The 13,973-nt window shown below is 59.3% G+C and overlaps 1 protein-coding gene across 4 annotated transcripts in view; it reads left to right on the top strand.

Annotated features, from left to right (window-relative positions):
- Window positions 1–13,973, top strand: part of RPH3AL (rabphilin 3A like (without C2 domains)) — an 89,244-nt gene that overhangs the window by 41,016 nt on the left and 34,255 nt on the right. For 3 of the 4 annotated variants that reach the window (XM_036408494.2, XM_045571036.1, XM_036408495.2), the window contains exon 5: window positions 7,776–7,862. The exons of the other annotated variant lie outside the window; for it this stretch is intronic. In XM_036408494.2, the coding sequence (XP_036264387.1) occupies window positions 7,776–7,862 (87 nt within the window). The remainder of the gene's footprint in view (window positions 1–7,775; window positions 7,863–13,973) is intronic. 4 annotated transcript variants of the gene reach the window in all.

Genomic DNA, 13,973 nt, shown 5'->3' with positions numbered 1-13,973 from the left:
TAAATGGTGGCTGTGATCATTGTTAGGAATTGTAACCCTCAGCGATCATGCAGCGGGGAGCAAGATGGATGCAAGCTGCTCCCTTCACCCCCGGGGCCTTCCCCGCCCCGACTCCCTCCCAGCGGGCAGAGGTGGAGAGCGGCAGCCACCGGGACCTGGCCTCCCTGGAGACCGCTGGTCTGAGCACCATCCCGCCGTGGTCCTGACAGGGCCCCAGGGATCTGCGGCTGGAAGTCTGGGGGCCGTGCCCAGCGCAGCCCGGTCACCTCCAGGAGCCTAGGCTGGTGGGCGGGCACAGAGGCAGGGGTTTGTTCTCTTAGGGCTGGAGGGAGCTAAGAAGGGCTCCAGGAGTCTGTCCCCGCAGGAGGAGCCCCGCAGGGCGGAGCAGGCCGTTTCTGGTCTCAGAGGTGATGCGAGGACAACCAGGACCAGGAAGAGTTAACAGAACAGAGGCCGGTGGGTGGGCCCCGTGGCGGGGGCAGGTGAGCAGCCACCACCTACACCCCTGCCAGCCTGGCAGTCCCATCCTGCCTGAACCCCCCTCCTCCCGCTCCCCCGTCAGACATGCACAGTGGGGCACTAGCACAGCCACGATCCAAGGCCCACACGAGGTGATTTCTCGTTACGCGCTTGTGAAAGGTCACAAGCAAGAGCTGCGTCTGTTCCCTTTGCAACCCTGCCCTCCACCCCGGACACGGCGCCAGGCAGCGGACGGCCTGGTGAGTGGCAGGCGGAGGGAGGAGGTGTTGTTTGCGGCTGGTCCCGGGGCAGCGTCAGGTGCGGGAGCGGAGGGCCTGCCCGCAGGTGGTGGTGCTGCCTCCAGAAGCCTGACTGCTGCCTCGTTTTCCCTAAAACGCAGTCGGGTGTTTCCCTCTGAAGGTTTGATTTCTGCAACCAGGACACGCCGTGTGACGTGAAATGCACACGTGTGGGGTCCCGTCTTCACGTGGCTCTGTGCTGTGTGCTGCTGTCATTTGCACATAGCCTAAGGTGACCAGACGCCCCGCTTTTGGTGGACAGTCTTGATTTTAACAATTTTTCCCGCGTCGCACGGTGTTTTAATGTGCGACGCGGGAAAAATTGTTAAAAATCAGGACTTCTGGCCGAGACCAGTTTGGCTCAGTGGATAGAGCGTCGGTCTGCGGACTGAAAGGTCCCAGGTTCAGTTCCGGGCAAGGGCATGTACCTTGGTTGCGGGCACATCCCCAGTGGAGGGTGTGCAAGAGGCAGCTGATCGATGATTCTCTCTCATCGATGTTTCTGACTTTCTATCCCTCTCTGTGAAAAATCAATAAAATATATTATTTTTTAAAAAAAACTTTAAAAAAAAATTAGGAAGTCTGGTCACTTTAACGTAGCCATTTCTGCCCTTCCTTTTGTGGGGAGGTGAGCATCGTTTGCGGTGTCATTCACCGAGAGACGTGCTCATGGTCAGTCGGTGGCTGGGACTCAGAAAAGCCCTTTTCCGCGTCCGTCTTGCTGGTTCGGATCTCCTCCCGCCCAGGCCTCGGGGACAGCGGCTGCACCTCCACCAGCCGCTTCCACCAGCATGGACGAAGCGTTTGTTGCATTAAGCATCCGATATTTTCTCATTAACCGTCCCCAGTATTCCTCCCGCAGCGCAGCGTGCGTTTCCCCGGCCTCCGTGTACGGGGCGCGGGAGCACAGTTTCATCTTGTTTTGGTTGGCTGAGCGTCGCCAACATCTCCGTCTGGGTGATGGATGATGTCCCGCTGCGCCCGCGGGGCCTGTCCGGGTGCCGGCTGTTCCTCAGTCACTGAGTGTTCCCGAGAGCAGCTTTGTTCCCGGCCCTGCCCCCCCCTTCCTCTGACCGGATCAGTTGGGGAACCCCCCCCTGTGGAGTGAGGCCGGGGGTGGGGGTGGGGGGTTCACAGTGAGGATGGGGAGCCAGGGCCTGAGCGCAGGTGCACTTCCTGCCTCTGGGCGGCACTGTGGGAGGGGAAGGTGTTACCGCCAGTGTGTGCTCCCGGGAGGCCAGGGGTCCCCCAGGCGGCCGGGATTGTGAGGACGTCGAGGAGGCTGCACCCAGGGAGAGGCGTCTGTGCGCAGGGAAAGGACACGGAGCATTGTTGTTCACGGTCGCACCCACATGACCTCTCCGGCCCTGCAGGGTGCACCCCAGGGTGGAGGACCAGCACGGAGGGGTCCTGTGGGTGCCCCCTTAACACAGGGTGCTCAGAGTCCTTTCCCTGGTGTGTGGGCCAGCCTGAGGCCACACACGCACCCTGAGAGGGAGGCTGCCGGCCAGCAGCCCTGCCCCTGGACACCCTACCCGAGTGCAGGCTGTCCCACCACCCCACCGCACCCCCTCGCCGCCACGCGGTGTGTCCTGTCTCCCCATGCCTCATCTCTACAACTGGCACATTCTAGGAGGGACCACATCCTGCTTCTCAGCGGCAATAGTGAAAGTAGCTGCTGCCGATTCGCTCATTTGTTCTGCAGATATTTATTATGCCAGGCCCTGGGCATAGGAAGGTGAACAGAACAGACCTGGCCTCTGCCCTCTGGAGCTGACAGCCTGGTGGTAGAGGAAGTGGTGGCTGTCACAGAGCCACGTGAACGGGCCTAAAATTCCTGGCCGCTGAGGACCAAAGGCAGGCGCTTATTATGGAAGCTCCAGCCAGGCAGGGAGTCAGGGCGAGCCTCCTCGGAGAAGCAGTGCTTCTGCAGAGGTCTGAGCGTTAACGAGGAGAGAGTGTGACCACGTGCCTCCCAGACGGACAGACCGAGCAGCACGTGCCAAGGTCCTGGGGCAGGAAGAACAGGGCGAGGACCAGAGACGGGAGACAGGCCCGCAGGGCTGGGGCTCACTCACAGCACCGGGGCAGGGGCCAGGCTGGCACGGAGGGAGCGCCCAGCCCGAGCAGGCCTCACGCACCAGGCGAAAGGGGCTGTTTCCATCCAGACAGCCACGGGGAGTCTCTGAAAGCTTTTATGCTGGCAGGGGTGGGAGAAAGAACATGATTAGATTTGCATCTTGAAAAGACCACTCCGGCTGCCATATCAGGAACCAGCTGGAGGCTGGCCAACGAGGGGGTGAGGAGACCTGCTGGGGGCCCGGTGCGGGGGTGGGGGGCCCCGGAGTTGGCAGCATGGAGCGGGGAGGGGTTGGAGGGCAGCTGACAGTCGAGAGTTAGAGTTTGTGGAGATGGTTATTTGGTTGGGAATGAGGGAGAGTGAGGATGGGGGACGATTCTGGGTTTTGGCGTGTATGGCTGACGGTGCTGGCATCCCTGCGGATCCAGGCCTGTGGGACAGAGCTGTGGCCGCTGCCTGCCCTGTACCGTGTTCCGTGCTGAGCGCCCTCATGAATCATCTGCCTTGATCCTCCCTGCGGTGGCGTGAGCCTGCCTGTCACCGCCGTCTCACAGACGAGGGAATGAGCCGCAGAGCAGGATAGGGACAAGTCTGAGGCGGCATCTAAACCGGCCCCAAACCATCCCCTTCCCCGTGGGTGCGCTCTCTAGTCTGGGATATGCGTTTGCAAAAGGGATGCACGGAGTGCCGGAGGCAGGGCTGAGGAGATGGCATGTGCCCAGGGAAGGCCCTTTGGTCACTCCTGCTCTGAGTGGGGCCCCGAGCTGGACGTGGTTTGTTGGACACGCAGACACGGTACTAGGCTGTGGGAAGCATGAGCAGCCATGACCACCGACCGGGGAAGCCGGTGTTCACGTGTCCAGAGCAGTTCCGCTCACTGGAAGCCCATCTCAGACAGGGAAGCGAGTGACCGCCCCCCGGCCCCAGAGCTCTCCTTGGCCGGCTGTGGAGCATACCCTTTGTATCGACTTAATGTCACAGCTGGCTCATACTCTCACTGGATTTTTAAAATACTACCTGCTTCGTTTTCTTTCTTTCTTTCTTTTTTTTAACAACTTAGGGATAAAGACCAAGCCCATAGGGGAAAGGCTCATTATCCTCTTACTGATTGGAGGCGTTGTAGAGAAGCAATTATGTATTTCTCCAACTGGAGCATGTTACCTTTTTGCGGGCCTGCATTCCCCAGCCAGAGGCCCGGCACCACGGAGAGATGGTGGGCTCGGACGTGGGTTCCACCAGGGACGGCAGGCAGCCTGAACCCGGGGCTGTGCATGGGCGAGGAGGGTGTGTGCCTTGTCCTACCACCCCCAGCCCCTCAAAGCACCCCACAGGGCAAAGGGCGGAGGGAACCTGTGGGAGGTGCCTCTCACCCACACGCCTGCAACCCCCTGCCCCCAGGCTGGAGCTGACCAGCCTCTCGTGAGCATCTGGCCCGCTGCCTCTGTCCCCAGGCCCAGGGGTCTGTGGGGAGAAGACCGCACCCAGCTCTGGGCACTCTCTCCGGTGCCTTTCTCTGTTCCCCACCAGCACGCATGTGTAATCCATCAGACGATATTTATTGATGGTACTCCCATCCTTCGAGCCCGGCTTAAACCCCACTCTGGCAATGCAGCGGGCAGCCACTCGGCCTTGGCAGGCTGACCTGGGTCCGAGCGCTGGGCGCTTCCTTGGGGACACGTGAGGCCTGGGCACTGCCCGCCCCATGGGCACCCCGCAGGTGATGGTGTAGGGATCCCTAAATTGGAAGGTGAGTGGGCGTCCGATCGGGAGGGGTGGGGCGGGCTGAGGCCAAGACCAAAGACAGGCTGAGGACAGCAGGCACTGGACCGCAGAGGCTGATGGGAAGGGAGGCCTTGTGAGGAGCAGTGGGCACAGGCCAGGGAGGGCAGTAGTGAGTGCTGAGGCCCTTTGGCCGCATCCAGCAGGGCTTCCTGTGCTGATGGGAACGTTCTATTTCTGGGCCGTCCGACGTGACGTGTGGCTATTGAGCACTTGAAATATGGTCGGTGTGACCAAGGAGCTGGGCTTCTCCTTTGATTCGGTTTTAATTAATTTTGATTTAGATAGCCACATGAGGCTGGTGGCTGCCCTCAGAACTGGCGCAGGCCTGGAGGAGAACCATGCACGGCTTCAGAGCAGGGCTCAGGGATGTCACTGGTGATGCTACCTGGTGGCAGGTATCGAAAGCTTATAATGTGCTGGTCGCTGTGCAGGCGGATCTCAGCTAACCCTCAGCTAACCCAGGGGACAAACACGATTCCGTTCCACGGGTGAGAACATCCGAGGCTCCGAGAGGCGCTGCGTGGCTTGCCCACGGGCCCACATGGGCCCACCCGGGCCCGCCTCCCCCGGAAGCCTGTGCCCAGAGCACCGAGCTGCTGTGCTCCGGAGCGGGCTCAGGGCGGGGTTTCTGGAAGCAGAGTCAGTGACAGGGCGGGACAGCCCGAGGGAGGACCCTGGGAGGACATGGGGCTCTGAGTGACCCAGGTTGAGACGGATGATGACGAGTCCATTTGTGGGCTCCCAGCGTGCAGAAGCAAAAGAGGGGGCACAGAGAAAGGACCCTCTCCCAGAGCCCGGCCCGCTGGTACCCCGGTCTGGGAGTCCCAGCCCGGAGCTGTGGAACGCGTGTCTGCTGTGCACACCACCAGCCTAGGGCTGTTTTGTTACAGCACCCGGAGTTGACTGAGACGGGCAGAGGCCGCAGCCCCCAGCTCTGCTGAATGTGTTGTGGGGGCGGCCACAGCGCGAGGGAGGCTGCTGCTGGGGAGGCCACTGGGCCTGGGCTCCCTGTCTGCCTGGAACACCTCTCTCCTTTGCGGAGCGGCCGCCCCCCCTCCTGAGAAATATGGGGAAGGCGGAGCCAGACTCCCAGAACCCGTGCCGTGGAGCTGATGAGTGAGCACAGCCTGTCCCGGCCGTGTCACCTCTGCCCGTTCACTCATCTGTGAACCACCAGCCACACTGCCAGGCACCTGAGTGGGCTCCTGGGACAGCCATGGGCGCCAGCGTGGCACTGGGCGGGGGAGGGCCGACCCCGCTCTCTGAGGTCCCGAATCCTGATCGTCCGGACCTCGCGCTGGGGCCTCGGGCGGCCTTCACCGTCTCCGAGCCTCCGAGTGCGCGGCTGCGTCACCGAGAGCCTCCCCCCGCCCCGCCATACTCGCTGCTTGGCGCACACCACGGCTCTCCCTGTTCCCGGCACCGTCGTCTCCGTGGGAGGGACGGGCAGAGCGCTCTGTGCTCGGAGGGCGCCTGGCATGGAACCCTATCAGCATGTGGAAAACGCAGCAGGAAGATCTCACCTCTTAAAGGGCCACCCTCCTTTTCACACGTGCACCATTTGCTTGTTCAGGGTAGGGGGAATTGGAAGGAAAACAGCCAGCTGGCTTCAGCACCTCCGTCCTCCTCTCTCGTTACCCCTGGGGCAGGCCTGTGTGTGTGTCCACCTCCTGGGCTCCTGGGGGGCCTGCCCTGAGGTGGAAGGGCTGGGGTGAGGGGTAGCGAGAGGCAGTCCTCCTGGAGAAGAGGGAATTTCAGATCAGGTCACGGTGATGGCCCCGGGCTCCAGGGCGGGGCGCTGTGCCCCAGCCTGGCACAGATCCCAAGCCCAGGCCTGGCGCAGAGGTGGTCCGGCCCCTTCCTTCCAAGGAACCCTGGAGCTCAGAGGGAGAGCAGCACAGCAGTGAGCACCCAGACAGGGGGACCCCCCCAAGCCCAGGGCCTTCTCAAGAGCTGGAGGGGCCCCGCTGTGCCGGGGGTGGACTTTCTGGCCCGCCCAGAGCTGGGAGATTCCTGTCCTTCGGGGAATCAGAGGACACATGACATTTCTCCTCCCTGAGGACTGGATGGCGGCAAACACACACCCTCCCGCCCCAGGAACGTGTCGGCTCCCCTCCCGCCGCCGAGAGCCGGCTTCCCCCTGCAGCGCGGGCTCAGATGCCCACTCGGGCGGGGACGACAGGCGGGGGAAGCCAAGCTGGTGACATTTTCCTCTCCGCGGAGAGGGGTGTGCCGCTTGCTCAGTTGGCAGCCTGGGGAAAGGCCAGGCGGCAGATCCACCCTCCCCTCTGTGGTGGGGCAGGTGGGGGGGGGGGGCAGGCGGAGAGAACCCCAGGCTGCAGGGACGGGGCAGAAACATGGAGGAGCCCTGAGTGCCCGCGCCTGTGCTCAGAGGAGGGCCTGCTGTCACCGAGGCAGACTGTACCCCGCTAACCGGGAGCCCGTCTCGGCCTCCCGGGCCGTGTCACCCGGCCTCTCCCGCCACCGTGTCGCCGGGAGCAGGATATGTATGTGGAAGGTGCGAGCTTAAGCAGCATCGAAGGTCAGCCGCTGCAGGCACGAGGCTCTGGCTACTCATTACATAACGGCCCCGGAGCCAGACCTGAGTCCGCTGCTTGCTGGTGAGCGTGGCACATGGCCAGCCTGCCTCCAGCCCCAGAGGCCTCCCCGGGGACACGGCCCGCTGCTCAGGCCAAGGGCGCCGGGCTCGGGCCCTGGAGGGCCTGGGCCTGCGGGAAGGTCTTCCTCGCGACAGCATCTTCTTATGCCCGTGGCTCGTTTTGGGTGACCCTGCCCCGGTGTGTTTTCTCTGTTGCATAACCTCCTCTGCTGCCCGCGTGCCCGGGCGTCTCGTTCTCCGCTGCCCGCGCCTGGCGCTCCCATCGCGCTGGGCGCTGGGCGGCGGCCAGTTCTCTGCCGGGAACACGGTGCAGCTGCGGCTCCGGGCGGCGCGCTGTGCTGTGCTCCCGAGAGGACGTGGGTGGGGGCGGGGAGGGGCAGAGGATGGGGATCTGTACTGTGGGGTTCAGGGGTGGGCACGTCCAGGGTGCCCCAGAGCCGCCCGCCGCCCTCGGGGTACGGCCACGGGCTCCTCGGCTACGGTTTCCCCGGCCTCCCGGCTCCCCTGGTGACCTCCCGTGTCCTCTCTCTTGTAGAAAGTCTGCACCAAGTGCGGGATCGAGGCCTGCCCCGGCCAGAAGCGGCCCCTGTGGCTGTGTAAGATCTGCAGTGAGCAGAGAGAGGTAGGGTGCCCAGGGCGACGGGCGGGCGGTGCGGGGGCCGGGTCTGAGCCCGTCCCATTGGGGGAAGGTCGTGGTGGGCCACGGGGAGGGGCTTCTCTGGAGGCCAAGGAGGGCCGACTGGGGGTGACCAGGGAGGTGGGTGGGGGATCACCTGCCGGCTCGCCCATTTCCACAGGGTGGAGGTGGCGGTGGGCCCTGGGTCTGCCATGCCTGGGTCCCTGGCTTCAGTGGGAAGCCCTCACACTGTCTGTAGGTTGGGCGGAGAGGGGGGCAGGGGGCACCTATTATTATAGCAATAGTAACGGCCGCCCCGGTTGGACATTCATGATGAGCTTGGCACTGGGCCATGTGAGTCCTTTAGGTCCTCTCACAGGGCCCTGTGAGGGTGCTGTCAGTGTCCCCTCCCGCCGAGGGGGAAATGGAGATCGGGAGGTGGGCGCCAGCTGGCAGCTCCCGTAGGAGCAGGAAGTGAGGCCACCCACAGCCCCTTCCGGTTCTGTCCCTCCAGTTCTGGCCCCTTTTCAGGAGGAGAAGTGACGCTCAGTGAGGCAGTCGCGAGGTGGGGCTTGAACCCGCATCTCCTAACCCAGTGGTCGGCAAACCGCGGCTCGCGAGCCACATGCGGCTCTTCGGCCCCTTGGGTGTGGCTCTTCCACAGAATAGCACGGCCTGGGCGAGTCTGTGTTGAAGAGGTGGCGTTAGAAGAAGTTTTTTAAAAATGTGGCTCTCCAAAGAAACGTCAGTCGTTGTGCTGTCGATATGTGGCTCTGTGGACGAAGGAGTTTGCCGACCACCGTCCTAGCCCCACACCCAGGGCTTTCCTCGCTGCACCCGGACGGGAAGTGGGGCCACACGGGAGCAGGACATCGGCAGGAGCTCCCGGGGAGGGAGACATGGGGCGGGGCTGGTGGGCGCAGAACGCGCCCAGCAGAGGAGCGCGCCCTTGGCCAGCGTGTGCGGGCCGCTCTCCTCGCGTGCCCTGCGCCCGTGCCGGTAATCTGCGGGCCCGCAGGTGCCTCCCGCTGTGGGAGTCCTCGGCCAGGCCGGCTGGGAGAGCGCTGTCCCTGCCGTCCCTCTCGGCTGCCGAGCAGGGCCTCTCCGCCTCCTCCACTGCCCGCCGCCCTGTTTGTCTCTCTCTCTCTCTCTCTCCCGGCCGGTGCTGCTGGCTCTCTCCGGTCCGCTTTCCCCGGGGGCTCTGGAACATGGGTTTGTGTGCTCGTCCTGAAGGGGATCTGTGCCCCCCTCTTGCTCTCCCTGCTCATCACCTCCCCCAGGGCCTAGGGGGCCCGTGCAGAGCCAGGGCTCCCAGGCTGGTGATGAGCTGTGTCCTTGGTGATAACAGGGTTACTCCCGGGGCCAGTCGCCAACGCCCCCGGCAGCCCGGCCAGGCCCTGGCCGTGTGGGTGCCGCTGCCGCTCCCGTCCCTGTTCGTATTCTTAGGGGAGCGCTGGTTCGGGGGTGGAGCGGGGGAAATCCCTTCACCGGCCCCCGTTTTCGGTGGCTCCGGCTCTGGTCCCCCACCTCCCAGGGTCCCTGTGCCCTAAGCGACCGAGCTCCCGGCGGCCCCCAGCTGCTGAGGGACCAGAACTCCACCCGCTGTGCCTCCCGCTCCTCCACATGGGAAACAGCTGGCGTTTCTCACCCACTGAGGTGCACATCTGGGTTTGGAAGGCCGGTGGGCTTACTTGCCGGTTTTAGAAACGGGCACCTCTGTCACCGCTGTGTCTTCGGAACAGGGAAGGTACCCCCACGTGAACTGGCATTCCGTCTCGCCGGGAGGGCCTGAGGCAGAGGTGACCGTGTCTGTTTCTCAGAGACGCTGTCAGAATGCAGCCAGGTCTGTGGGTGTACATGCAACGTGATGTATGTAGTGTACATGCCCGGCCTGGCCCGGGTACTCTGTACGCCCCAGAGGCCCCCCTCCCCCAGCCAGTAGCGCCCCCTGGGGACATGTGGTCCTCTGGACGTCTCCCATAAGACGCAGCCCTCCGTGAGGGAGGACACCCCTTAAAACGGCGCCTGTGGGAGACACCACCGCCACCCGACGCAGTGACAGTCACAGCTGAGCTGCCAGAAGACAGAGATGGAGGAGCTGTCACAGGGAAGAAGGTGGGCGAGAGGCAAGACGGATGTCGCCAGCATTAATGGCTTAGTGGACGGCTGCAGAGGCCGCTGGGCCTGCCCGTCCCCACCTCCCGCTGCCCGGGCATCCCGGAGAGCCAGCCCTGGGGTGGCACGTGCGGGGCCCGCCGCCAGCCCGTCCTAATCCCCGGAGCCCGGGGCGCCCAGGAAATCGGAGGGAGCTGAGGACGGATTTCCTTATCTTCCCGAGTGTGAAGCTGCGCACCATGCCATCACTTTGTCCTTGAATTTCCAGGGGCTCATACAGCCTCACAAGGTGAAGAACGCCACGTCCCGACTCTGCAGTCCCAGGCAAAGCGTGGGCACTCGGTGGGCGTCCCGAGAGTGGGTGCCCTTGGGACCCGGACCCGCGTGCCGCCTTTCCCTGCCAGCTGTTGGGGCGGGAGAGTGACAGGGTAATCGGTTTGCCAGTGCCTTTTTTCTTTTTTTTCTTTTTTTAATTTTGCTCAGAAAGAGATCTAATCACAACAAAGAGATAGCTAAATAGAAAGAGCGTTTAAAATGTCATTTGAAGAGCCGCCTACAGCTGGTTCTGAAGCCGTGATAAGACGGAGGCGAGGGGGAGGCGCGTCCTGACGATGGGAGAGCCTGAGCGTTCTGATGGGGACTCGTGCTCCGGCCTCTTATCTCTCCTTCGGAGGGTGCTTCCCTCCCTCATCCCCGGCTGTGCTGTTAAACACTTCATTTTCTGGAGAGAGATGAGCGCTGGCTACACGTCCCCAGGCTGTCGGGGGGGGGGGGGGGGGGGCGCATTGCTGCCTGTTTGGTGCACGTCCGTGTGGAGGGGCCTTCAGCCCCCCGACTCCTGAGGGGCTGACCGTCTAACACAGCGGTCCTCAACCTTCCTCATGCCGCGACCCTCAGTGCAGTTCCTCATGTGGTGGTGACCCCCAGCCATGAAATTATTTTCGTTGCTACTGTTAAGCATCGTAACAGTAGCACCCTGCTAGCGGCGACCCACAGGTTGAGAGCCGCTGCTGCAGAGCCTAAGACAATCGCAAAACACAGATGTTTACATCACGGTGCAAAACAGTAGCAAAATCACAGTTACGAAGGAGCAACGAAAACAATTTTATGGCCGAAACCGGTTTGGCTCAGTGGTAGAGCGTCGGTCTGCGGACTGAAAGGTCCCAGGTTCGATTCCGGTCAGGGGCATGTACGTTGGTTGCGGGCACGTCCCCGGTGGGGGGTGTGCAAGAGGCAGCTGGTCAATGTTTCTCTCATTGACGTTTCTAGCTCTCTATCTCTCTCCCTTCCTCTCTGTAAAAAATCAATAAAAAATATTTAAAAAAGAAAATAATTTTATGGCTGGGGGTCACCACAACACGAGGCACTGTATTGAAAAGTCACGGCATCAGGAAGGTTGAGAACCTCTGGTCTAATGCGTGTGTTCATTCGGGCACCCGGCACATGCTCATTGAGCATCCTGTATGTACCAGGCAAGACAGCTCTTCTCGTGGGAGGGAGACCACAAACACCGCTGGGCCAATGCCGCCGTATGGGGGGTGGTGGTGGTAACGTGCCCGGGGGAGAGGGAGAGGGTGCTGGGAACACTGGGGGCAGCTGCTGTTTTACACGGGGGCGGCGGGGGAGGGTTTCCTGGTCAGATGGCGTTTCGCAGAGCTCTGCAGCGCGCTGTGTGGCTGTCGGGCTGGGAACATTCCCATGGAGGCCACGGTGCGTGCAGAGGCCCCGGCAGGTGTGTGCTTGGTGACTGGGGGGATGGGGAGGGAAACCGGTGCAACTGGCACTAGTCAGGGTCGGAGAGGAGGTCGGAGACGTGGCAGGGGTCAGATCGGGTGGTCCTTGCTGACCATGGTCAGGACTTGGGCTTTTATGCTCCTTTGGATGGTGCTTCACTCGCATCATCTCCGGCTGTGCTTTTTAACACTTTATTTTCTGGAGTGAGATGCGTGGGGAGCCTCTGAGGGTGGGGAGTGGAGGAGAGGCATGACCTGAGTCCTTCCCCTCTCTCTTTTCTGAGGATGCTCTGGCCGCTGCATTGAGGATAAATTGTAGACTATCATAACGCCATTCTGTCTTTCTTATTTAATATTACCCCAGATATTTACGTTCTTGACTGTTAGTTCGTGACCCTTAGACGTTTTCATTTTCTTAAAATATCAAATACATTTTACTCTTTTCTGATTATAAAATTAACACGGCTCATCGTTGACATTCACAATGTGTAAAAAAACAACAACAACATAAAGTGATACACACCCAACATATCTGTAATCTTACCATCTAATCACTGTGAACACTTTGGCATGTTTGCTTCTGATGTTCCGTGTATTTTTTCTTTATATTGCTGAGCATTCATCACAAACAGTTCTCAGTGTCATCACTAACGCTTTGCAAACATTCTGTCATAGGGATAGTCTGCTCACTGAAGACACCTGAGTATTTCCTCCTGCTTCTTACTAATAACTGCAGTGTATAGCTTCTGACCACATTTTAAATTTCACCCTCAAAATGGGTTGTTAGAGGGGAAAAATAAACATCCATGTTTAGATGCTCTCTTTCCTTACAGACCCTTGAGTTATTACTGTTGATTTATCTCATAATTAGCTGGCCTATTATTTTAACATTTTTAATAGGAGCCCTTGAGGTGGACTTTCTGATTCTTTTGCTATACAATAGCTATTGCTTTTATACACAGGCGATAACTTGGTTGGTAATATAACTGATCATAATCTTTCCCACTCGGAATTCTGTGGATTTGCCCAGTTGTCTACCAGCCTCATGTGGTAAAGGCCACCACGAGGGAGAGGCAGCAAATGGAACAACCAGGAGAACCGGTACCCAGGGGACTGGAGATGATGGTGAGACCGAGAGGGAGATAGATAAGGTTTGTAAATTAATTATAAGAGATAAGAGAAAGAGTAGAAACAAATTCAACAAACAGGACCTTTGAAAAAAAGTGAGCAAATTTGAAAAAGACACAAATGAACCATTTTCGTTTCTGAAAATGGCTGTTGTTAATGAGTTTTAAACCTCAGTTGAGTAAATTTTAGAGCAATTAATCTTGTCATTCCCATGAACAGCCACAGATACTTTCATTTGCTTCTTGATTTTTTATTATTTTTTATTGATTTCAAAGAGAAAGGGAGAGGAAGAGAGAGAGGAACTTCAATGATGAGAGAGACTCATTGATCGGCTGCCTCCTGCACGTCCCCCACTGGAGATTAAGCCCACAACCCCATGTGCCCTTGACTAGAATCAAACCCAGGACTCTTCCGTCCACAGGCCAACACTCTATCCACTGAGCCAAACTGGTGGGGCATCTTATTGATGTACCTGGCCCCGGATTGCCACGCCACAGGAGGGCATGCATGTGATGTTTGTGACCACACCAAACCACTCTTCACCTCATTAGCCTCTTGCCTTTTTTCAGCTTGCTTAAGGTGACCAGACGTCCCACTTTTGGCGGGACAGTCCCGATTTTTAACAATTTGTCCCATGCCCCGCGGCATTTTAAAGAAGTCCCGATTTTTGGAAAGAATCATGACTTTTTTATTTTATTTATTTATTTTTTTTTAAGGTGCTGACATTTATTTCCCCCCCCCCATTTTTTTATTCATTTATTATCTGTGTACATAATTTAATATTGCCCCCCTCCCATACATACCCTTCCTCCCCAGAGTTTTGTGTCCATTGGTTGTATTGTACTTATATGCATGTATACAAGTCCTTCGGTTGATCTATTATCTCCCCCAGATCTTCCTACCCTACCTGCTGTAATTTGACAGTCTACTTGTTGCTTTACTGTCTCTATATCTATCTTTTGGTTCATCAGTTTATAATGTTCTTTATTATCCATAAATGAGTGAGGTCATGTGGTGTTTCTCTTTCATTGACTGGCTTATTTCACTCAGCATGATGTCCTCCAATTCCATCCAGGTTGCTGCAAATGATGAGAATTCCTTCTTTTTTATGGCAGCAGCATAGTATTCCATTGTGTAGATG

The sequence above is a fragment of the Pipistrellus kuhlii genome, unplaced genomic scaffold (genome assembly GCF_014108245.1).
Source record: "Pipistrellus kuhlii isolate mPipKuh1 unplaced genomic scaffold, mPipKuh1.p scaffold_m20_p_39, whole genome shotgun sequence".
Taxonomy (NCBI): domain Eukaryota; kingdom Metazoa; phylum Chordata; class Mammalia; order Chiroptera; family Vespertilionidae; genus Pipistrellus; species Pipistrellus kuhlii.
This window is presented reverse-complemented; position numbering and strand designations above follow the sequence as displayed.